This window comes from Artemia franciscana, chromosome 3, assembly GCF_032884065.1.
Source record: "Artemia franciscana chromosome 3, ASM3288406v1, whole genome shotgun sequence".
In the NCBI taxonomy this organism is placed as follows: Eukaryota; Metazoa; Arthropoda; class Branchiopoda; order Anostraca; family Artemiidae; genus Artemia; species Artemia franciscana.
In genome coordinates this window covers 47,512,663-47,536,134 of record NC_088865.1, presented here as the reverse complement: position 1 = coordinate 47,536,134, position 23,472 = coordinate 47,512,663, and the positions used below count along the sequence as shown (strand labels likewise).

General features: G+C 35.8%; 1 protein-coding gene across 1 annotated transcript in view; it reads left to right on the top strand.

The window, feature by feature from the left end:
- The first annotated feature begins 6,829 nt into the window (after positions 1–6,829).
- Positions 6,830–23,472, top strand: part of LOC136025552 (uncharacterized) — a 107,649-nt gene continuing 91,006 nt past the window's right edge. The window contains exon 1 of the mRNA XM_065701581.1: positions 6,830–6,971. Coding sequence (XP_065557653.1) covers positions 6,899–6,971 — 73 coding nt within the window. The 5' untranslated portion in view covers positions 6,830–6,898. The remainder of the gene's footprint in view (positions 6,972–23,472) is intronic.

Below are 23,472 nucleotides of genomic sequence, written 5' to 3'. Positions count from 1 at the left end.
AATCACATGAATTTGGTGAAAAGAGGGGTAGGAGGAGGTTGCTGACCTTCATCACTGTTTACTCTTAAAAGGGAACTAGAGCTTCCAATTTCAACCAAATGAGCCAGCAATTCAAACCAAATGTACTAGTGACATAGTAGTAGTGGTGGTAGTATGAACATTAGTATCAGTAATAGTACATACTATTAGTAGTAACGGTAGTAGCAGGAGTATCAATAGCAGAAGCAAGATTACCATACAGTCCCTGAAGTCCCTAAAAGTCCCTAAAATCAGCTGAAGGTTCCTTTTGGTCCCTTAAATTGATAAAGGTTTCTAAAGTCCCTCTTCTTGCTTTGGTTTAAAGCTTTGTATCCTGAAGGCTACCAATACCTTTGAGTATAAAGTTTTCAGTATTTTTGTTGTGATTAAGATTCTTGGAACCTGTTAAGAGAAAACCTTTGTTTACATAGGCTTCATTGTTACTGTCTGGAAAAAGAAGACAGACTAGTCACAAAAAGGAGCCCCCCTTTGCCTTTGCAGCCAATAGGCTAAGAGGCGGCTAGATTTGGTTGGTTTTGTTATTTACTTAGAAACGCTTTTCTGAGTGTCACTTTGTTGGTCACAGAAGAAAAAAATTGAAAATAGCTTGAAGTACAAAATACAAAGGAGGCGGTGTTAAAACCAGGTTTCTTGCGTGAATTTGATCTTAGATACACTTAAACTATTAGACTACTTACTCCTCCTCTTTTTAATTAGAATGCATTTCTGGTAATTGCTTATATATTTTTCTATCAACTTCTTTTCTTTTTTTAAGGTTTAGGTTTTGAATTTTATGTTTGAATTAGAATGCGAAAGTAAAAATTCTGGGTGAATGGGTTGGAAAAGAAAGATGCGACAGGACACCAAATGAAAGAACGCCATTCCGGGAGATATGTTCTCTTTCTACTGCTCTATCTGCAATAATCGCTTGTCTGCCTTAACGGCTCCTACGCTTTACTGCAGAACACCAGAACTGCTGAACATAAGAATAATGTTACCATAAAGCTAACGCCAAATCTACTTCATCTCTCGGCAGCATCTTCCATGGAGAGCAGAGAACTGGCAAAACTGCCACATCACCTAGGCGCTTAGGTAGTGCAGGATGAAAACAACAGTTGCAGAAATTACATAGGTTCTAAGGATGATTCAGTCTGACTATTCTGGGAAATCCGCAGACGGAATAGCAGATGTATATGGAAATAAGTTTCCGTGATAAAGAGGGCAAAAACTTTTCTTTCGAGTGAATTAAGTATTTTGTTTAACTAAGTTATTTTTTAACAGAAAGTCTTGGGCCCAATTTCCGGATGATGACCATTGATGGAGTCGGCAGAAAGCAGTTGTTGAAAGTGTTAATTTTTCTGCATCCCTATGAATTTTCAAGGCCACTTTCTGCTCAGAGTTTACTAAATGTTCCCAGGAAGTTACCCATCGCGATGCAAAAAACATGCTAGCTGACGAGTTTAAACTAGTTCAGTTATCCGGACTTCCATTGGAGCCAGGAAGGATCGACGACAATTGGAAAAACATGATCCAGGAAGGAAAATATCCAAACTTGTTTGAAATGGTAAAAAATGCTTTGACCATTTAACATAGATCTGTCAGCTTTAAGGGTTTGAGATCTGCCAGCCGGAAAGGTCTCCAGCCGTAAAGGGTTTTTCCCTTTCCGGGCGAGTTCTCAGCGAAGAAAGAGCTTTGATGAATGAGTGAAATTTTAATGCAAAACTGTTTGTGATAGATAGGTGAGACAGATGTGGAAGACGTGCGGGAAATGCTAATTTCACTGAAAACTTCATAAAAATGGCCAAGTTCGCTAGAAAGGCTATGATTTGCACATACAGCAAGAAAAAGCCTCGAAGGAAAAAATTGAGAAAGGGCGGCAGGACTTGGGGGCAAGAGAACGGCTGGGAGAGGAGCAACTCGCTAAAACCTCTTTAAAACAGCTAAAATAAGCTAAAAAAGCTAAAACAGCTAAAACCTCTTTAAAACAGCTAAAAAACAGACAAAAGAGACTCTCGATAAATCTCTCAAAGAAAAAGAAAAAACAGAAGTTTTTGGTTCCAAAGAATAGATTCAAGAAGATTTACTGAAGGAAGCTATATATATATATATATATATATATATATATATATATATATATATGTATATATATATATATATATATATATATATATATATATATATATATATATATATATATATATATATATATATATATATATATATATATATATATATATATATATATATATATATATATATATATATATATATATATATATATATATATATATATATATATATATATACATATATATATATATATATATATATATATATATATATATATATATATATATATATATATATATATATATATATATATATATATATATATATATATATATATATATATATGCCTTAAAGCCCAATGTATAACCTACAGCACTTGACCTGAGAATTTTGAGAAAGGGTAGTCATCTTCAATGACATATCGTCCGGATCTTTCAACTACATTGAACAAAATGGCTATCTAAAAAAATTTATTGCATGTATTTGGAGAAATGATAGGCATGGGAGGGGGTTAGTTGCTTTTCAATCACTTTCAGCTATTAAAAGATCATTAGCCCTTTCAATTTTCAATCGAACAAGCTTTTCCCAAATTTTTAACGAACACAAATGGCTAAATCAAGATTTCTGTCAGATGCATTTCGACAAAATACGAGGTGTAGGGGGACACACACCCTCCAAACACTTTGAATTTGAGAAGGAGTACTAGAATATCTGATTTCCAGTCAAATGAGCCCATTCAGGAGCCTTTACGATCACCCTTTCTGAAATACACCCTATATGCCCCGGGGGATAACTTACAACCCTTGCCCTGAGGGCTGTGGGGATTTTTATTGTCAAAGACATAGATTTCAGACCTCCAAACTACGTTGAACAAAATGACCATTTCAAAAAAATTTTGAATGTACTTGGGGGAATGGTGGGCGTGGGAGGGGAGAGGGGTCAGGTACCCTCCAATAATTTTGACTATTAAAAAGGACACTAGCCCTATCAATTTTGAATCGAGCAAGCTCTTTTTGGAGTTTCCAAAACAACAAACGGCCATCTAAAAATTTGTATCAGATGCGTTTTGGAAATACGAGGTTTGTGGGTGGGGATGTATCCACCCTTCCATCTCTCTGAATCTCAAAAAGGACGCTAAACTTGTGATTACAAATCGAATGAGTCCCTATCAAAGTTTATATAATCAACTTTTCAATGTGAACCTTATGTGCACCCAGGACATAACTTAATATTCTTGCCCTGAGGGCTGTAGGGGGAGTTTGGTTGTCATCCTCAAAGACAATGTTTTTGGACATGTCAATTACGTTGAACAGGATGGTTGTTTAAAAATTTTAGGGTTGATTTATTAAAAATCCACCCTCCTATCACTGTGAATCTTAAAAAGGACACTAGAAGTTCTGATTTCAATTCCAATTAGCCCACTCCAAATTCTAAACGATCATCCTTTCTATATATACACTGTATGTCCCCAAGACATAACTTACCACCCTTGCCCTGATGACTGTGGGGGGGGGTTTGTCATCATCAAAGAAACAAATTTGGACCTTTTACTGTGGTTGAACGAAATGGCTATCTAAAAATTTGTATTGGATGTGTTTGGGGAAATTTTGGGAGTAGGAGGGGGTTAGATACCCTCCAGTCACTTTTGAATATTAAAAAGGGCACTAGACCTCTGAATTTCATATAGAATGAGCTCTTTTTTAAGTTCTCAAAATTACTATCAGATACATTTTGGGAGGATAGGAGGTGTGGGGGGTATCAGCCCTTCGATTGCTCTGAATATTAAAAATGGACCTAGAGCTTCTGATTACTAATCCAATGAGCCCCCTCCGAAATTTATACGATGACCTTTTCTTTACATACCTTATAAGCTCCAAAGGCACAAACTACAGCTCTTGTCATGAGAGCTGTGTGTTTGTGGGGGTGGGGGGATGTCATCTTCAAAGACATAATTTCCGGACCTTTCCACTACGTTGAACAAATTGCTATCTCGAAATTTTGACTAGATGTGTTTGGGGAAATTATAGGCATGGGAGGGGGGTTAGGTGCCCTCTAATCACTTTTGATTAGTAAAAAGAGCACTAATCCTTTCAATTTCCAATCAAAATTTTGATTGGGTGTGTTTGGAGAAATGGGGGGCATGGGAGACTTTTTATTACCCTCCAATGACTTTTGAATAATAAAAGCGGTACTACGTAAAATTCCGTAAAATAAAAGCGGTAAAATTCCTTCATGAGATATACCAGTTTGAAAGTTTAAAGGGGTTGACAACTTCAGTAGTAAGGTACGCACTGATACCCAAAGTAGGCCGATACCAATTGTCAGACATATAGGGGAGGTTTAAGCAACAGTCGGCTGCTAGCTCATAATCATCTTTGGCAATGAGGGGTTCGCAACTTTTTCTAGTTGGTTTACCTATTATTTGTTTCGGGTGGATTTGATGGTGAGATCAATTTGGTGCCAGTGGTACGACATGTAGGGGACTTGTAAGTAATAGTCGGCTTTTAGGCTAAAATCATCTTCAGTGATGAGGAGTTTGCATCTTTTGCTAGTTGCAATGAGGGATTTGCAACTTTTGCGAGCTGGTGTATGTAGTATTTATTTTAAGATCCTTACAGATTAACAACTTCAGCCTTTAATCCAAGCGAGGAAATAATACCAAAGTGATGCTGTTGCAACACTTTACTCGGCGAAGCTGAACAAAGTTTGTCGTAACACCTCACGTTGCCCATGCAACGTAGATCTAGTTTCTGTTCGTTTCAAGTTTTAAAGTTGTTCCTTACTTTCAGTTTAAATAAACTTGTTTTTTATTTAATTATAGATTGGAACGGTGCCACGATTTGTGATAAGGAAAGAGTTGAAGAGAAATAGGCAAAACATTTTGAGAATGTGCTAAATTGAGATAGAGTTACAGGAAAAGATACAGAGGAGAATTGAAACGTTTGTGATACCTTGGATGTGAAGGAAGATTTGTTCTGTGATTGAGAATTAGCGAAAATATTAAAAGGACTAGAAAACAATAAGGCCCTGATACAGATAGTGTGGCTAATGGGTATTTTTAATATTATGGCTGTGATGGTGGAAATAAATTACTGAAGATTATGAATATTATTTTCGAAAAAAGGAAATACTTAACAATTTACAACTCTAGTTAAACCACTGTATATGAAAAGTAGTAAGAACGAGTGTGGTGATTATCGAGGCCTTGGCCTGGTCTCTTTAGGAAGCAAATTACTTAGTAAAAGGATACTTTTTAGACTGAGAGATAGTGTAGACAAAGTTATAAGAGAAAAATATTGCGGTTTTAAAAAAGGTAGAGAATGTGTCAACAAAATTTTTACGCTTAGGTTAATAATTGAGAAGTGCCTGAGTTATGAAACAAATTAATTCCTTGGTCTTATAAATTATGAGTAAGCGTTTGATTTGGTTGATAGAAGAGCTTTAGCAAAGGTCTTATCCTTGAATTTTGTACCAGACAAATACATGAAAGTGATAAGTGCTATGTGCAAGAATAACACTGCTATAGTTAAAGTACGAAATGAGGTTAGTAGCTAGTTTCGTATTAAATGAGGAGTTAAGGTGTGTTCGTGCTCTATCCCTATTTAAACAAATCATTTTGATGGACTTTGTCTTAAAGAGCAGAGGAAAGGCAATGGGAGAACACGGAATCAAACACGGACAAAAAACTTTCCTTGATTTCGATTAGGCTGATGATTTAAGTATCCTAGATGAAAATGCAAGTAGAATGAATGAGGTTTTAGAGGTTTTGCGAGTTCTGGGTGGAAGAATAGGTTTAAAAAGTAACATTAAGTAGAATAAGTACCTGAGGATTGGAATTATAAAAGATGAAAAGGTGACGTTGGGTATCAAAAAGATTGATCAGGTAGACAGCTTCATTTAATGGTTGTATTATTAGTAAAGACGACGAGAGCTGTGAGCATATTTAAAGTAGAATGACCAAGGCTCAGTTTGTTTTCACAATTGAAAATATATTGGAAGAATTGGAAGATAACTCTACAAACCAGAATTAGAATATTGGAAGCTACGGTGACGACAGCAGTCAGATATGGCTCTGAAGTATGGATGCTCCGAAAATCGGATGAAGAGTTGCTAGATGTTTTTCAAAGAAATTGCCAACAGATTTTTTGGGTTCCCAGCTGATTTAACGTATTCAAATAGTAAGCTGTACGAAAAGTGTGGTTGAATCTCGCTCTCTAGGACAATTATGAGAGAACAGTTGTGATGGCTAGGGCACCGTCTGCGGATGAAAACGCAACATTTATTACCGCACCCTGAAATGTGTCAATTGAGTGTGCACTTACGGGACTCTAAAAGGCTTTCAGGGGGCCATTTTTCTCACTTTGGTACAGAAAGTAGAGGAATGAGGAGGTTTCTCCAATGCCCCATGCATCGAACAGTCTGTCTTTTTCACTATTAATTTTCATTTAAATGAATTATTTTTATAATTGGCATTAAACTATGTGCTAAAGACTTGACCTTGGTAATAAGTTGCAGAATTTAGGGTATAGCTCCGATTCAACGTAAATTTCGTTTGAACGGTGATGAATCTAAATTCCTTTTGCTTTCCTGTCCAGTTTCGTCCTATGCTATTACGTAGAAAATACCCAAACTTGACTGAGCTGGTTGACACGTTGCAAACGACCCAAGCAGGTTAAAAATCCTGAAACTAAAGTGAAAATAAAGATCCTTCCCCTATAGTGACCCAATTCTTTATAATCTTTATTCTTTAATTTGCCTCTCATCGAAGGAAAAGTCTTAGTTACTTTCGGTGTGATACTTGGGTTAAATAATGAACTTCAAATTCATATTTAGAAGGAGTATTCTTTGGAATTTAATCGTTTTGATTTTGCTAAGCCGTCAAGGTATGTTGTGTTTTACTTTCCTTTACACAGTCTAACCTTAAAACGTAAACTTTTTCTTTTGGTTATTGGTTAAATTGGTGAAACGAGGATTGGGGCGTTATTTTTTGAACTATTTATTTCTCTTCTGTCAAAAAAGAATGCAAAATAGCAGGAAGCGAGCATTAAGAAGCTTTGGTTTCTTTAAAAAAATATTGATTCCAGATGGGACAAATACTATTATTTTCATTCATAAATACTTATTTTGACATTTGAATTTTTTAAGCTCAATAATTTAGGATATTTTATGATGTCCTTATTTTAAGCGTTTCTCATATATATATTTAAAGAAATAATTAAGGTTTTAGAACGATATCCTTAATAAGGTTAATATAATAGGTTTTAACTAATTTATTTAAAGCTCCTTGAAAGAATTTTCGTTTGTAAGCACTGGGTAAAAGTCCAGCAAAAATCAACTAATAAATTAAATATTTCTAAAGAATGTTTTGACTAGAAGCTTGATTTATTCAATTGGTGGGGCGGGGATCCAAATGGAGGTTAGTCTCTACAGAACCTGCAAAATTCAGCTGAGACACAGTTTTCGTGCGAATTTTTCATACCAATTTTCATTTATAAACTTTGCTTCTACTAGTTCAGGACCCGGAGAAAGCACCATTCAATTATAATGGCATATTTTGAACAGTAGAGAATATAGGTCTTAGGGGATTGATAGTGCCTATTTTACTTACACAAAATTGATAGGATGTTAAAATTAACAGAGATTATGAAATATATATATATATATATATATATATATATATATATATATATATATATATATATATATATATATATATATATATATATATATATATATATATATATATATATATATATATATATATATATATATATTTGTTGCAAGAGGAAGCCAAAAAATTTTAAAACCTGAAAAAATGGATAACTTTATAATATAATTTATAATATATTTAAAATATATTAATATATATATATTTTTTATATATATAATTTCTTTACTATATTGTGTTGACGTACTACTTAGCTCTTGACCATATTTTATGTTATTGTTTAATTTTATTCATTCACTTCCAGCAAGGAAAAAATGTCTTAAATTGTGTTCCTTTTTTCATGTCAATGTAAAGAGAATGATAGTAGCCTATAGGAGGCCTATTTACTAAACTTGACTAAATGATCCTGCCTGCCTGCCTGCCATATAGAGCATAGCAGCTTTGCTGCTCCAGGTGGACAGATCTGCTGCTATGGAGGGGGGGGGGAACAATAATGTCAGCCATGCTGAGAAACTTCTAATGTCTGTCCTTCCTTTTGGTCTGGGATATGACCCTCGACTGTGACCAGCCATGGAATGTGGGGTCAAAACCGCATATAGTTATAGCAGGGGCTGTTGGTGGCATTCAAATGAGATGCCCAAACAGCATGAGACAACACTTGGCAATTTGTCTTGAGAATGTCACTTTGTAGTTACGGGTAAGCTGCCTTCCGCTATTCACTAAATTGTCCTATCGGAGTTCCTCTATTCAACTGAGTTGTTCCGTCTGGGAGGCATTTATCGAGCTGGAGATGGTGGATTTGAGAGACCATGTCTCATAGGCAGAGTAACACTGAGCTTACGGGATGAGTCGCATGTACGCATCTTTGTGTGCCTAGAAAAACATAGCAAACTGTCTAAGCTGGTTTAATGATTACCAATTAAAAAAAGAAGATAAAAGTAGGACGAATAAATAAAAAAAAAAGTGAAAGGAAAAATTGTTAATGAAGTGCATTTCTCTTTTGATTATATGTTCTATCCAAGAAAATGTTCTAACTTGTCTAAATTAATGTTCTAATAAATATTCTCACTAGCCTCCCTCCCACGCCCCTTCTTCTCCAAAGTCACTCAATCATAATTCTGAGATAGCTATTTTGTTCAATTTAGTTAGAAAATTCACCTATTATGCCTTTGGGTGTAATATGCCCCCTCATCCCCTATAGCCTATGTGGAAAGGGCTTTAAGTTAAAAAATTATCCTTTCCTTGTGCATAATATTTTTCAACGAGGATGGAATTCTGCGCATGAGTAGGAAGAAGGGGTGTGTTTTACGTTGGAAGAAATTTTCACGGAGTAGTTTCCCGAGAAGGAATTTTTTGTGAAGGCGGAGCCTGATTCGCCGGCATGATCTGAAAACGACGAGAAAGTTTCCAATTTTTAAGAACGACTACTGACACAAAAACACTGTTTAGTTAGAATACGAAACTTTTTAAAGTGCTGAAAAATGTTAGCGTTATGAGCAAGGTATTGACGAGGGGGATGAGGGCGACTTATCATACAGCCTACAGAACAATATCTAATACTACTAATTACTAAAAATTCACTGCAGCACCAAGCCGCCTGTGGCCAACACAGCTACGCACGCTCCTCCTCCAACCTAATCTATTCAAGGCCTCCCTCTTTACACCCTCCCAGGAAGTTATCATTTATTTTAAATCTTTATTTATGACATCCTCTCAACCCAGACAAGGACGACCTGCTTTCCGTGTAGCCCCAGACGGTTGACCAAAAAGGACAATCTTTGACAATCTGTCATCCTTCATCCACAGAACGTGACCTAGCCATCTCAAGCTTTCTTTCATTATAGCCCTAGAAAGCGGGATTGAACCACATTTTTCGTACAACATACTGTTTGAAATACGGTCAGTCAGCCGGGTACCCAGAATAATCCTTAGGCAATTTCTCTGGAAAACATATAGTAAATTTTCATCTGCTTTTCGGAGTGCCCATGCTTTAGAGCCATATTTAACCACTGTCATCACTGTAGCCTCCAATATTCTAATTTTGGCTTGGGGACTTGTCTTTCTATTCTTCCAAACCTTTTTCAACTGTGAAAAAACACCCTGAGCCTTAGCTATTCTACTTTTAACATCTTCACTGCTCCCACCGTTTTACTAATAATACTATCTAGGTAACTGAAGCTCCCAACCTAATCAATCTTTTCGTTACCCAACGTCACCTTTTCATCTTCACTTATTCCTAGCCTGAGCGACTTGGTCTTCTTAACATTAATTTTCAAGCCTATTCTAGCACCCTGAACTCAAAAAACGTCTAAAAATTCATTCATTTTGCTCAAACTTTCCGTGGTCTCCTTTTTCCTCCTCATTTGATTCCGTGGTCTCCAAATGCCTTTCCTGTGCTCCTTAAGACGAAGTCCATCAAAATGATCCATATAAAGGGGGATAGAACACAACCCTTCTTAACTCCTGATTTAATACAAAACCAGTTGTTAACCTCATTTCCTACCTTAATTGCAGCAGTATTATTCTCGTACATAGCACAAATCACTTTAATGTATTTTTCTGGTATACCATATAAGGATAAGAACTTTTCTAACCCTCTTCTATCAACAGAATCGTAAGCTTGCTCATAATCGATAAAACTGAGGACCAAAGGTGTTTGACAACGAAGAGACTTCTCAATTATTAACCTTAGAGTGAAAACTTGATCGACACATCCTCTACCTTTTCTAAAACCACACTGTTCTTCCCTTAAAACTTTGTCCACAGTATCTCTCAGTCCAAAAAGCATCATATTACTAAGTAATTTGCTACCTACAGAGACCAGACCAATGCCTCGATAATTACGACACTCACTCTTGTCACCTTTCTTGTACAGTGGTTTAATTAAGGTTTTCTTAGAATCATTAGATACTTCCCCTATTTCAAAAATCATATTCATAATCTTCAGTAGCTTATTCCTAACCTCGGAGCCACCATATTTAAGAAACTTATTAATCACACTATCAGCACCTGGAGCCTTACTGGAGCCTGGAGCCTAACCTAACCAAGTTTAAAGCTATTCACTTTAATCTATTATTTTTAGAAAAGTTGCTTAGTTTCCATAAAAAGGAGGGACTTCCGAAAAAGCGACTGAACTTGATGAAAGCTAAATCTTGAAATTCAGTATATAAAAGAGTCGAGTTACAAAGAGCCGGATGAATAGAATAAAAAAAAACAAGTATTTAAAAAACTAAAAGTAAGGAGTAGTATTAACACTTAAAACGAACAGAAATTATTACGTATATGAGGGGGTTCGCCCAATCGTCAATACCTGACTCTTTCTGATGAAGTTTGAATTTTCTTCCAATTCCTTAAGAATGATCCTGAATCACAAAGACCGTTTAATTAGAATAAATAGCTCTTTTGAAATTCCCCAAGAAATTAGCGTAGAAAATGAGGTATTGACGAGGGGAGAACCCTCTTATATGCGTAATAGTTCCTGGTCGTTTAAAGTTTAGTGTTGCTTATTACTTTAAGTTGAAAAGTTTTTTTTTAATTTGTGACAAATTTGTAAATAATGCTGGGAAATCCGGTGCTCCTTTCATGGAAAATTCCCTTCCCCCATACAAAATTTCTCCATAGAATGATGCTCGCATGTAATTTCATCAGCAAAAACCCCCTTTGAAACATTAAAACGTCTGCATACTTTCCAATAACCATTACTATATGTAAACAATTGACAAAGTTTATATCATGCAGCCCTTTTCCCTGGAGAATGTGGGGGATTAAGTTATCCTCAAAGACATAGTTATGAGATTTATCGACAATGCTGAAAAAAATGGCTCTGTAATAATTTTGATCGGGTGACTTTGGGAAAAAATGAGCTTGAGAGGGGGACTAATTACCCTCCAGTTTTTGGTCATTTAAATGAGGCCACTAGAACTTTTACTTTCCATTCAAATGAGCTCTCTCCCAATATTCTAGGATCACTGGGTTGGTAAAATCATCCCTGGGGAAAAAACAATAAGAACAAAAATAATAACTAAAAACACCCATCCATGATCTTTCTTCTGGCAAAAAATACTAATTTTCACACTTTTGCAGATATCAGCTTGAAATCTGTATAAAAGGGTTCTCTGATACGCTGAATCTGATGGCGGGATTTTCATTAAGATTCTATGATTTTTAAGGGTTGTTTCGACCTTTTTTCAAAAATAAAATTAATTTTCTCAGGCTCGTATTTTGGTGGGTAAGGCTAAACTTGATAAAACTTATATATTTGAAACATCATAAAAGTCAAATTCCTTTAATATATCTATTGCTAACAAAATTCCGTTTTTTAGAGTTTCGACTATTATTGAGCTGGGTTACTCCTTACTTATAGTTCGTTACCATGAACTTACTTACTTGAGACAACACACAGGCTCTTCAGCCCAACTCGGCATAAAGAAACTGCTGGACAAAATACTTACATTGGGTTCTGTCTTCTGTGAGTGGTTGAAAAAACTCCAGCCACGCCTTGCCCCACTTATGAACATGCTTTCGAAATCACCCCAGCGGTTAGACATCCTTTCTGACGACGTCTTTGCTAAGATTTCATCTGACCATCTGTTTTGTTCTGCCATGAGGGAGCGGGGGCTGCTAGTAGTGCTTAGCGTGTCAGGGTCTCTTCCAGGTTCCTCATTACGTAACCTAGCCACTTGAGACGTATTTTCTTGATCATGGTTGAAACGTCATGCTTCTGTCCACATGCTGCTTGATTGCTGCTCTTGGTTGCTGATTCTTTTGTGCGAGTCGTATAGTCCATTGACATTTTCGGTCAAAAGTGGCCATGAACTCTTTGACGATCACTAATGTATGTTTATTTGTTGTTGTTTCTTTGTCGTTGTTTTTTCAAGGGTCATCCTTTGTGACAAATGTCTTAGAATACCAGGTGAAAGCTCATTTGAACGGCAAATTCAGGATCTAATAGCTAATTCTAATTAGCTAAAAATACTTTGCCGGAACTATGCGGTGCTTTTTGTCATTTCGTTGCCTATTACTACAATTTTGGCCAAAACAGGGCCATTAAGCTGCCGATTCAAAGTTTAGAAATAGTAAATCACTTGAAGATTATGAAAAAAGCTATATTCCAAGTTTCCCTTTTTTCGAAGAAAGTGATGCCACGCAGTTTGTGCATTCACTCTTAAAGATACACATTGTCAATGCAAATCAAACTGATAATATAGAAATATTTTAAAGCCTTATTAAAAAGTTTGTGGTAAGGAACAGTAAGCAAGGAACGACTGGGCTTAATAGTAAATTTTGTTAGTTTTTTGTTTTTTTTTCCACAGTGGTGATCGTGTCGAACCAATGGTCCTAGAATTTTGGAAAAGGAACGAAAATTAAAACAGGAATTAAAAGTTCTAGTTTACTTTTTAAGTGACCAAAAAGATTCGAGGGGCAGGGGCATCTATCCCATTCCCAATCCAACTTTACTTTAATTTCGCCCAATCAAAATTTTCAGAATTTTGAGATAGGGAATTTGTTCAGCATATTTTAAAGGTCCAGTAACTATTCCAGCACAAATAATATGAACCCCCCCCCCACAGTCCATGGGGAATGGTCTGTAAATCATAAATTTTGCCAATTGTTTGCGTATAGTATTTGTTATTGAGAAGTACACAGATACTTCGGGTGGGGGTGAATTATCTGCTTAGAGTATCTTTCACGGGAAGATTTTTCCATGGGGAGGGAAATTTCAATGGGGAAGGGAATTTTCTGGGGAGATTTCTCAATAGGAGAATTTCCCAGAATTCCTATGCAAAATTATGTTTATGTGTCTTACTTTTTCTTCGCCGACTTAATTTTACATGTAGACACGTTAAGGAGAATCTTCCGGGGAAAATTTTTACCGGTTAAGAATTGTTTAGAGTATCTCTCCATGGGGGGGGGGTATCTACGGGAGAAATTCTCCATAAGGAAGTTTTCCACAGGATGAATTTTTCATTGGGACTTTTCTATGATAGCAGCTTTCTACTAGGAGGTGAAGAGGGGATGGGGACATTTGTGGGAAATCTTTTCCACAGAGGAGAGGATTTCAGGTATCATTTTAAAGAAAATCAGAAACTAAAGTATTTTTCAATTGAAAGTGCATTAAGAAAAATTTAATGAAGTGAAAATAACTTTTCATTTAGGAATTCACTAAGGAGGAGGTATTTTCCAAGGAAGGGAAGCCATATTTCCAGCTTATATTTCAGAATAATCAGAAATTAAATTAAAAACAAGTTTTTTCAACTGAATGTAAGGAGCAACATCAAACAAAAAACGAACAGAAAGTATTACGCATATGAAACGGGTTGCCCCATCCTCATGACTAGGCTTTTTACTCTAAAGTGTGACTTTTGTCATAATAGCTTAAGAACGACTCCTAGAACAAAATGACGTTTAATTAAAATAATAAACTTTACTCTTTAAAAACTGTAACGACTTAACTTTAAAGAGCGACGTCTTGAGGACGGGACAATACCTTTCATATACCTAACAATTTGTGTTTTTCTTAGGTTTCATGTATTTCCTTACTTTTAGTTGAAAAAACCTGTTTTTTTATTTAGTTTGTACTAAGTCGATTCATATAAGCTTTATTAAGTTATATTCAGTGCTGTGTTATTACCCATCAGGCGGGCTTATTTATATCTTGTATAGGTGAATGGGAAGAGTGTGACTGCAGCCTCAAAAAGGGGTTTCCAAAATATCTAAATTTCTACGAGTCTTCAAACAAATGTAGAAGCAGGCTTAGGGCATGGTTTCAGAAAACAATATAAAAATCACCCTATATAGTCAGGAATAGTTTTGGTCTAAGCCTGTAAAATGGGTAGCGTGGATGATAGGGTATCTTGGAAATAAGATAGATAAGGGTATCGTGGAACGGGTGCTCACTTATTGAGAAAATAGATAATTTACGGAATATTATATTCATATTTCTAGTGGCATAATAGGTGGAGAGGCGTGCGCTAAGACATCAACGGTAATAGTTATTATTTTCTGTTTTATATACACTTTTTAATCTCTTCTTGTTTTACGGGAAGCATTGTTCCATTGCCCCCCGCCATGTTCCATGGCATTATTACAAAAAAACATATTTGTTTGACAAACTTACTCTAAAAGACCGTAGAAACGAAATACCATAGAAAACAATAAAGACCACAGAACATAGATCCTCTCGACCCGATAGCTGTTGAAGAAGTATGCTTTTCAAGGTGGAATATCATTATCGAAGTGTTGTTATAAGAGCATTTAACCTGAATGTAAAAAATGGCGGTTGGCTGAGGTCCTAGTAGCCTCCCTTTAATTTGATGAATGAGGTTTGAATAGCAGCCTTCTTTTCCTCAAACATATCCGATTGAAAATTTGAGATCTCATTTTGTTCAGAATAGTCAAAAGATCAAACAACTATGCCTTCTGGGCTAGTAACCCCCAGCCCCTGGGGAATAGCTGTAGTTTATGAAAGTTGCATTTGTTCACATAAGAAGTTTCAAACAGTTGAAACTTCTTATGCTATGTTTATGCTAATTTTCAATACGTTTTTGCTAATTTCAAATCTGTATAATTCATCAAGTTTTGTCTTACCCATCAAAAGTTACGAGCCTGAGAGTATTTTCCTTATTTTTGAAGAAGGGGGAAAAACTCCTTAAATGTAATAGAATCTTAATGAAAATCACACCATAAGTTTCAGCGTATCAGAGAATCCTACTGTAGAGGCTGCAAGCTCTTATCTGGAAAAATGTGGAGTTTTGTATATTTTGCCAGAAGAAAGACCTCGGATGCGTGTTTTTGTTCTTCATCTTCTTTTTTTCCAAGGCTGATCATATCGACCCAGTGGTCCTAAAATACCGCAAGACGGCTCAGTTGAATGTAAATTAAAAGTTCTAGTACTCTTTTTACATGACCCAAAAAATTGGAGGGCAGCTAGCCTACTTTCTACGTTACATTTTTTTCCAAAAGTCACTCGATAAAATTTTTGAGATAGCCATTTTTTTTCAGTATAGTCAAAAATCTCATAATTATGTCTTTGAAAAGACTTAATCCCCCACAGTCCCAGGGAAGGGCTGCAAGTTGTGGACTCTGTTCATTGTCTAAGGACTATAAGGGTATTGCTTATTAGGAAATATACGGACGTTTTAAGGGGGATTTTCTTATGGGGTGGGGGGGGGGGGGGGGTGGAATTTACGTGAAATGATATTTCCTTGGAGAAATATTTCATGGGGGAAGGGGATTTTATATGAAGGGGGGATTTTAACGAAATTATTTAAATACGATCAGAAATTTAATGAAAAAACAGGTTTTTTCAACTGAAAGTAAGAAGCAACATTAAAACTTAAAACGAACATTAATTATTGCGTATATGAGCAGGTTTGCACCCTAGTCAATACTTCGCTCTTTATACTAAAGTCTTTTTAGTAAGTTCAAGAGAGCTATTTATTCAAATTAAACACTTTGAGATTCTGGGGTCATTCTTAAAAAATTGGAAAAAATCAAGCGGACGAACCTTTCCACATACCTAAAAATGTATACCTAACTTATACCTAAGTTTTAATACCTAAAACTTATTAAAACTTACGCATTAAAACTTATACATAAGTTTTAATGCTGCTCCTTACTCTCAGTTGAAACACTTTTTTTTATTTAATTAATGAAGATGCGATCGCTTAAACTTTGGAGAAGGTTCATTTGATTTAAAATCAAAAGTTTAGTTCTCTTTTAAGAGTCAAAAGTAAATCGAGGGCATTCAACATCCCCCATGCCCTTTTTCCCCAAGGTACTTTTGATAAAATTATGAAACAGTCAGTTTGTTCAAAATAGCCTAAGGTCAAATATATAGAGTTCTAGAATTGATAACCCCTCTGCCCCCAGCCCACGAGGCGAGGGATAAATTCTGAGATAGTTTTCAAATCAGCCATCCCATGGGGAAAAGGTTGCAACTTATGCAGGTTGCCCAATGTTAACCAATAGGAGGGTTATTATGGAGAGGTTAGTAATAAAAACGTTGGAAGGGGCTCAATCGATTGGAAATCAAAAGTTCTAGCTCGTTTTTAAGGGCCCTTTTCAAGCGTGAAAAGTAATTGAAGAGCAGCCATCTCCTCCCACGCCAACAAATTCCCCAAATACATCCAATCAAAATTTTGAAATAAATATTTTGTTCAACAAAGTTAAAAAAAAAAAAATCCATGAACTAGGTCTTTTGGACTATCAAATCTCTACAGCCTTAGGGGAAGGGCTGTAAATTATGTATTTCGCTCCCGACTTTCATATAGTATTCGTCATTTAGAAAAGCCGTATTTTTCAACTTAAACGTCCACAAGGACGAAGGGCAATTGGAGTGATGGAGTAAATCAATAAAAGTTATGTACATATTCGCTGTTAAAAGGGTAAAACTCAGGAATGACTGATTGTATTCAATTGAAACTTTCAGAAAATGGCTAAGAAGATGTTCAATTGAGCAAAAACACAATATTGGCAAGATGCTACTTCTACTAAAACTACTACCACTATAACCACCATAATTACTGCTATTGTACTACCAATGTTAAGAGTATTGGATTAGAAATTTGAGGTAATACTTTAGGGAAATTTTTAACTAAATCAAAATATAGTATGCGTATAGAGACTTTCAAAGGAGCGTATAAGCAATATCGTTGGAACAGCTTATCGAATCGAGCTGAAGCTTCCAGGGCATAATGAAGAGATGTTCAACAGGCCAAAAATAACATTTGCATATTATTACTGTTATAAGTGTTGCTGCTACTTCTATTGCTGTCGCTGCTAATACAATACTACTGCTTCTACTACTACTACTACTAGTGTATTTTCTTTGCGAAGTAAAGTACAATCATCCCGTGTAAGCTATCATCTCCGCAATAAGGGGAGAGTTTTTGCCCTAGTTAAATCCGTAATCGTCTAAGTATTAATTCAATTTATCTAAGGCCCTTTTCATAAAAAGTTTTAAAGATGGGTCTGATAGACATGGAACTTAATAATCCCCTTCCTTAAGAGAGTACATCTTTCAACACCCTAATAGATAATGAGCAAGAATGGGACAGCCCCAAAACCGTTCTTAGTTATTTAAACGGCCAACAATATCACCTGAATTAATGTTCAGAAACAAATGGTACAACGCATTCCTACATGACATATAAGACTGGTTGGCAATGCAAATATGCTTCTAATCCTTCTCATAATTCTTCTTCGAAAAAGATTTTGCATTTTTTGGGCGAAAAATGGTGGAATACGGCACTTTTCTGAGACAATTTCATGGCATACTTTCCCTCAAGATCGCAAAAAAAACATTTCAATATATACTATTGTTGCATACATTGAAGTAAAAATTCTGCGTTTTGGAGTCTCTTTTCAAAAAGTTCATGGTAACGAACTGTAAGTTTGTCAGAGAGCTAAATTCATAAAGAGTCTTGGTAACAATTGGCACATGAGAAGAATCGAATTTTATGTTTATTCAAACTATGTAAAAATCCAAAAACTTAATGGTGATCATGAAAAGTTGAGCCTGAGTAAATCTGATTAATTTTTTAAAAGGGGGGAACACCCCCAAAACAACAATTGATCTTAATGAAAATTGCTCGATCAGATTAAGCATACCAGAGAACCCTGTTTTAGAGGTTTCAAAATCCTATGTACAAAAATGCGGAATTTCGTAGTCTGTTTTTGCCAGAAGCAAGATCAAGGATGCGTGTTTATTTGTATTTTTTTCCCCAAGGGGTGATCATGTCGAACCATTTATCATAGGAGATCGGGAGAGGGATCGTTTGATCGGAAATTAAATGTTTTAGTGCCCCTTTTAAGTGAGGAGGTCGAATAGCCCCCTTCCCCTGCTTATTTTCTTCCTTGAAGTCACCCAGTCAAAATCTGAGATAGCCGTTTTGCTCAGCATAGTCAAAAAATCTAATAACTATGTTTATGAGGGTGATTTAAACCCCCCCCCCCCATTGCCCATTGGGTACAAATTGTATTGAGTATTTGTAAGTATGTATACGTTTTCGGTGAGATTTTTCTGCTGGAGGTCTGTGGGGGGATTTTTTTGCTGGGGAGGCCTGTGGGAGGTCTGTACGTGGAAGGATCTTTCTATGAAGCAGTTTTTTATGGGGGAAGGGAATTTTTTTGGAAGAGGAGCCCGATTTTCTAGTATTATTTAAACAACAATCATAAATTACACAAAAAAACATTTTTTTTTTTCAACTGAAAGCAAGAAGCAACATTGAAACTTATAATAAACGAAACTGTTGTGTATATGAGGGAGATTGCCCCCTCGTCAATGCTTCACTCTTTACGCTAAAGTTTTCTTATTACTTTTAAAGACGAAGTTATTCTAAATAAACGGCCTTTTTGGTTCTGGATTCACTCTTAAGGAATTGGGGCATATTTCAAACTTTAGCATAAAGAGCGAGGTATTGACGAGGGGGCGACCTCTCCGTTTTAAGTTTTAATGTTACTCCTTGCTTTCAGTTGAAAAAACTCGTATTTTCATTTGATCATCTTGAATTTGTCTTTATTTATTGAAATATTCCCCCGAAACCTGGTAGTTGGCAAGGGTCAATGCCTCCGTAAAACAAGAAGACATTAAAAAGTATATATCAAACAGTTCGTGGTAACGAACTGTAGTAAGAAGCGACCCGGCTCAATAGTAACCAAAACTCTAAAAAATGGAATTTTGATACCAATAGTTACATCAAAAGAATTGCATTTTGATGCTGATTTTAAATATATAAGTTTCATCAAGTTTAGTCCAACCAATCAAAAGTTACAAGCCTGAGAAAATTTGCCCTATTTTAGAAAATAGGGGGAAATACCCCCTAAAAGTCATAGAATCTTTTGGAAATCAAATCATAAGATTCAGCGTATCAGAGAACCCAACTGTACATGTTGCATGCTCCTATCTACAAAAATGTGGAATTTTGTATTTTTTGCCAGAAGACAAATCACGGATGCGTGTTTATTTTTTTTTTTTTTTTTTTTTTTTCTTTTTCCCAGGGGTGACCGTATCGACCCAATGGTCTTAGAGTTTTGTGATAGGGCTCATTTGAACAGCAATGAAACTTTCTAGTGCCCTTTTAAAGTGATCAGAAAAATTGGAAGGCATCTTGGCCCCCTCCCACAATAATTTTTTTCCAAGGTTTGTCGGATCAAAATTCTCAGATAGCCATTTTATTCAGCATTGTCGAAAAACCTTATAACTATGACTTTGGGGACAACTTACTCCCCCACAGTCCCCGTGGGAGGGGCTGCAAGTTACAGACTTTGACAAGTGTTTGCATATAATAATGGTTATTGAGAAGTGTACAGACATTTTCAGGGAGATTTTTTGGTTGGGAGGAGGGGTGTGAGAAAAAGGGGTTATCTGTCGTAAACTTTCCACGGAGGAATTTGTCATGAGGGAAGAATATTTCCATGAAGGGGGCGCAGCATTTCCTAGTATTATTAAAAAAAAAACAGTGAAAAGAAAATGTTTTTTTCAGCTGAAAGTAAGGAGTAGCATTAAAACTTAAAACGAACAGAAAATATTACGAAATCAAAACATGGATTAACTAAAAAACGTTCAAAAAATAAATAAAAAAACAAGTTTTTTTTTTTAACTGAAAGTAAGGAACGACATTAAAACTTAATACGAGCATAAATTACCCGTATATGAAAGGGGCTGCTCCCTCTTCAACGCCCTGCTCTTTACACTAAAGTTTTTACTGTTTTAAAAAGCAAAGTTGAGAGAAAGAGTCAAACTTCCTCAAACTTGAGGAAGCAGTTCCTCAAACTTGAGGAAGGAGCAGCCCCTTTCATATACGGGTAATTTATGCTCATTTTAAGTTTTAATGTCGCTCCTTACTTTCAGTTAATTTATTTTTTTTTTTAAATAAAAAAGAAAACGACGAATGTCCCCATTGACATCTTGTGCAGGTCTCTCCACTTATTATGCCATAGAAATATGAATGTAATTTTGCATTTACTGATCATTTATACAATAAGTGGGGCCGTATCTTCCCACAGTTCTCATTTTCCTGGTTTTGTCCAAAAATGTTCCTGAATATAAAAAGTGATTAATAGATTAATTTCTAACCCCACCCTATACGTTCTTCTATGTTTGTGTGAAGACTCGTGAAGAGTTAGAAAATTTGAATACAAAATGTCCTTTTTGAGCACGCAGTGACGTTAACCCTTCCCACTACCCAAGAGACAAACCCTGCTGATGTGCAATTACACAGTGCTGTATGCAACTTAACTAGGTTCCATGTGAGTCAACTCATTTCAAAAGAAGCTTATAACATGAGTATATTAACCGATTGCTTTTAATTGAGAACGTTTATTTTTAAGAACGAATGCATGAACTGCGTGGCAACACTGTCTCTGAAACTGGGAAATTAAAAATTTAGTTGTTTTTTTTCAAAATTCTAAGTCGATAAACTATCTCCAAACTTTTTTACCCTAATTTCATCGGCTTTTCTTATGCCAAAATTTCGGCTCTATGCGACAGAATGAGCGACGAGACCACTTAGTTTTGACAAAATCCTTTTAATCTACTTAGAAATAGAAGTAGAACTTTGGTTTGCCGTTTAAATGAGCCTTTTCTTGATATTCTAACTCATTCTGTTAGATATAAAATTCAAAATTTGGCATCTTTACAGATACGAGCTGTAAAACCTATACAACTGGACTCCAACTGAATTAGAAGGTTTTTTTCATCGAGGTTAATCACCTTTTGGGGAACCTCTCCCCCGCTTTTTTTTTGGGGGGGGGGGGGGTTAAACAATTATCCTTGGACCCATAACTTACAGTGAGCAACTTTAAATTTATTATTTTTATGCATTTTGATTCACCATTGACATTAGCCCTTTCTTAATAATGCCCATTGACATAAGGCTTCTCCTCCACCCTAATCTATTCAGAGCCTCCCTACTTACACCCTCCCAGGAATTTCCAATTTCTCTTGAATCTTTCTTTATGACATCTCCTCCCTCCACCAAACCGCAACGACCTACTATCCGTTCAGCCCAAGATTATTCGGCAAAAAGGACAAACTTTGGCAATTTGTCATACTGCACCCACAGAACGTCTCCTAGCGATCTCAGCCTTTCTCTCCTTATAGCTTATGCGGTGGGATTGAATCTCACTTTCTGTACTGCCTACAGTTGAATTCCGACCAGTCAGTCGGATATCCAAAATAATTCGTGGATAATATCTCTGGAACAAGCCTAGCACATTTTCCTCTGCTTTTCGGAGTGCTAATCCTTCGGACACATACTTGTACAGCGTCATCACAGCAGTTCCCAATATTTGAATCTTGGTTTGCATTCTTATCTTCCATTTCTTCCAAACTTTTTTTCAACTGTGAAAAAAAAAAACACTCTGAGCCTTGGCTATTCTACTTTTAACATTTTCACTTATCCCCCCTGTCTTTACTAATTTTACTAATAAATTAGGTGAATATTGTCCACTTGATCGATCTTTTCGTTTCCCGCCGTCACCTTTTCATCTTCACGTATTCCTAGTCTTAATGACTTGGCCTTCTCAATATTAGTTTTCAAATCTATTCTAGCACCCTGAATTCGCAAAACCTCTAAAAGTTCATTCGTTTTGCTTACACTTTCTTCTAGGATGCCAAAATAATCCATGAAAGTCGAGGAAAGTTTTGCTTCCCCCTTTGATTCCGCGTTCTCACTGCCATTGACTTTTCTGTGCTCCTTAAGATAAAGTTAATGAAAATTATTCATGTAAATGGGGATAGGATGCAACCGTGTAAAACTCCTGATTAAATCAAAAAATCAAACTGAAAGTAAGGATAAACATTAAAACTTAAAACAAAGGGAAATTATTACGTATTTGATGGGAGTTAACACCCTCCTCAAAACCTCGCTCTTCGCGCTAAAGTTTTTAGTACTTATAAAAAAGTTTCTTATTGTTTTAATGAAACTACCCTTTTTTCAGGAGTCGTTCTTAAATAATTGGGACGAAATTCAAATATTCTCGTAATCTATAAAACTGAGCACCAAAGTTGTTTGATGACTCAGGCACTTCTAAATTATTAGCCTAAGACAGAAAACCTGGTCAATATATCCTCTACCGTTCTTAAAACTGCACAGTTCTTCTCTTTATGCTTTGTCTACAGCATCTGTCAGTCTAAAAACTATCATCATACTAAGTAATTTGCTATCTACAGAGGCCAGGCTAATATCTCTATAATTAACACACTTACACTTATCACGTTTTTACACAGGGATTTAATTACGCTTTTTCTAAAACTATTAGGTACTTCCCATTTTTCAAAAGTCATATTCATAATCTTCAGTAACTTTTTTCTAACCTTCAGTAACTTTTTTACTAACTGGACCTCGTGCGTTATCATTTTTTAATCCATTTAATTATGTCGCTATTTTCCTAAAACAATTAATCTTCCTACACATCGATGTTGTTATAAGCCTTTTTCATTTTTCTCTATATCTTTTCCTGTAAGTCTCTTTAAGTCTGCGTACAGTTTCAGATGCTAAGTTTGAGCTTCAGATTGGGTATTCAAATATTGGGGCTAACAGGAGTAAATGTAAGCGTAAATCTGTATTGAAACTGTGCAAGACACACCACGACCAGTCCGTGTTATCTTTACCTTGTTTATATCAAATTTCCCTCCGAAAAAATATCCGAGCTCTCTGCTTAATGTATCAATAAAAAACAAACATGTTTTTTCAACTGAAAGTAAGGACCAA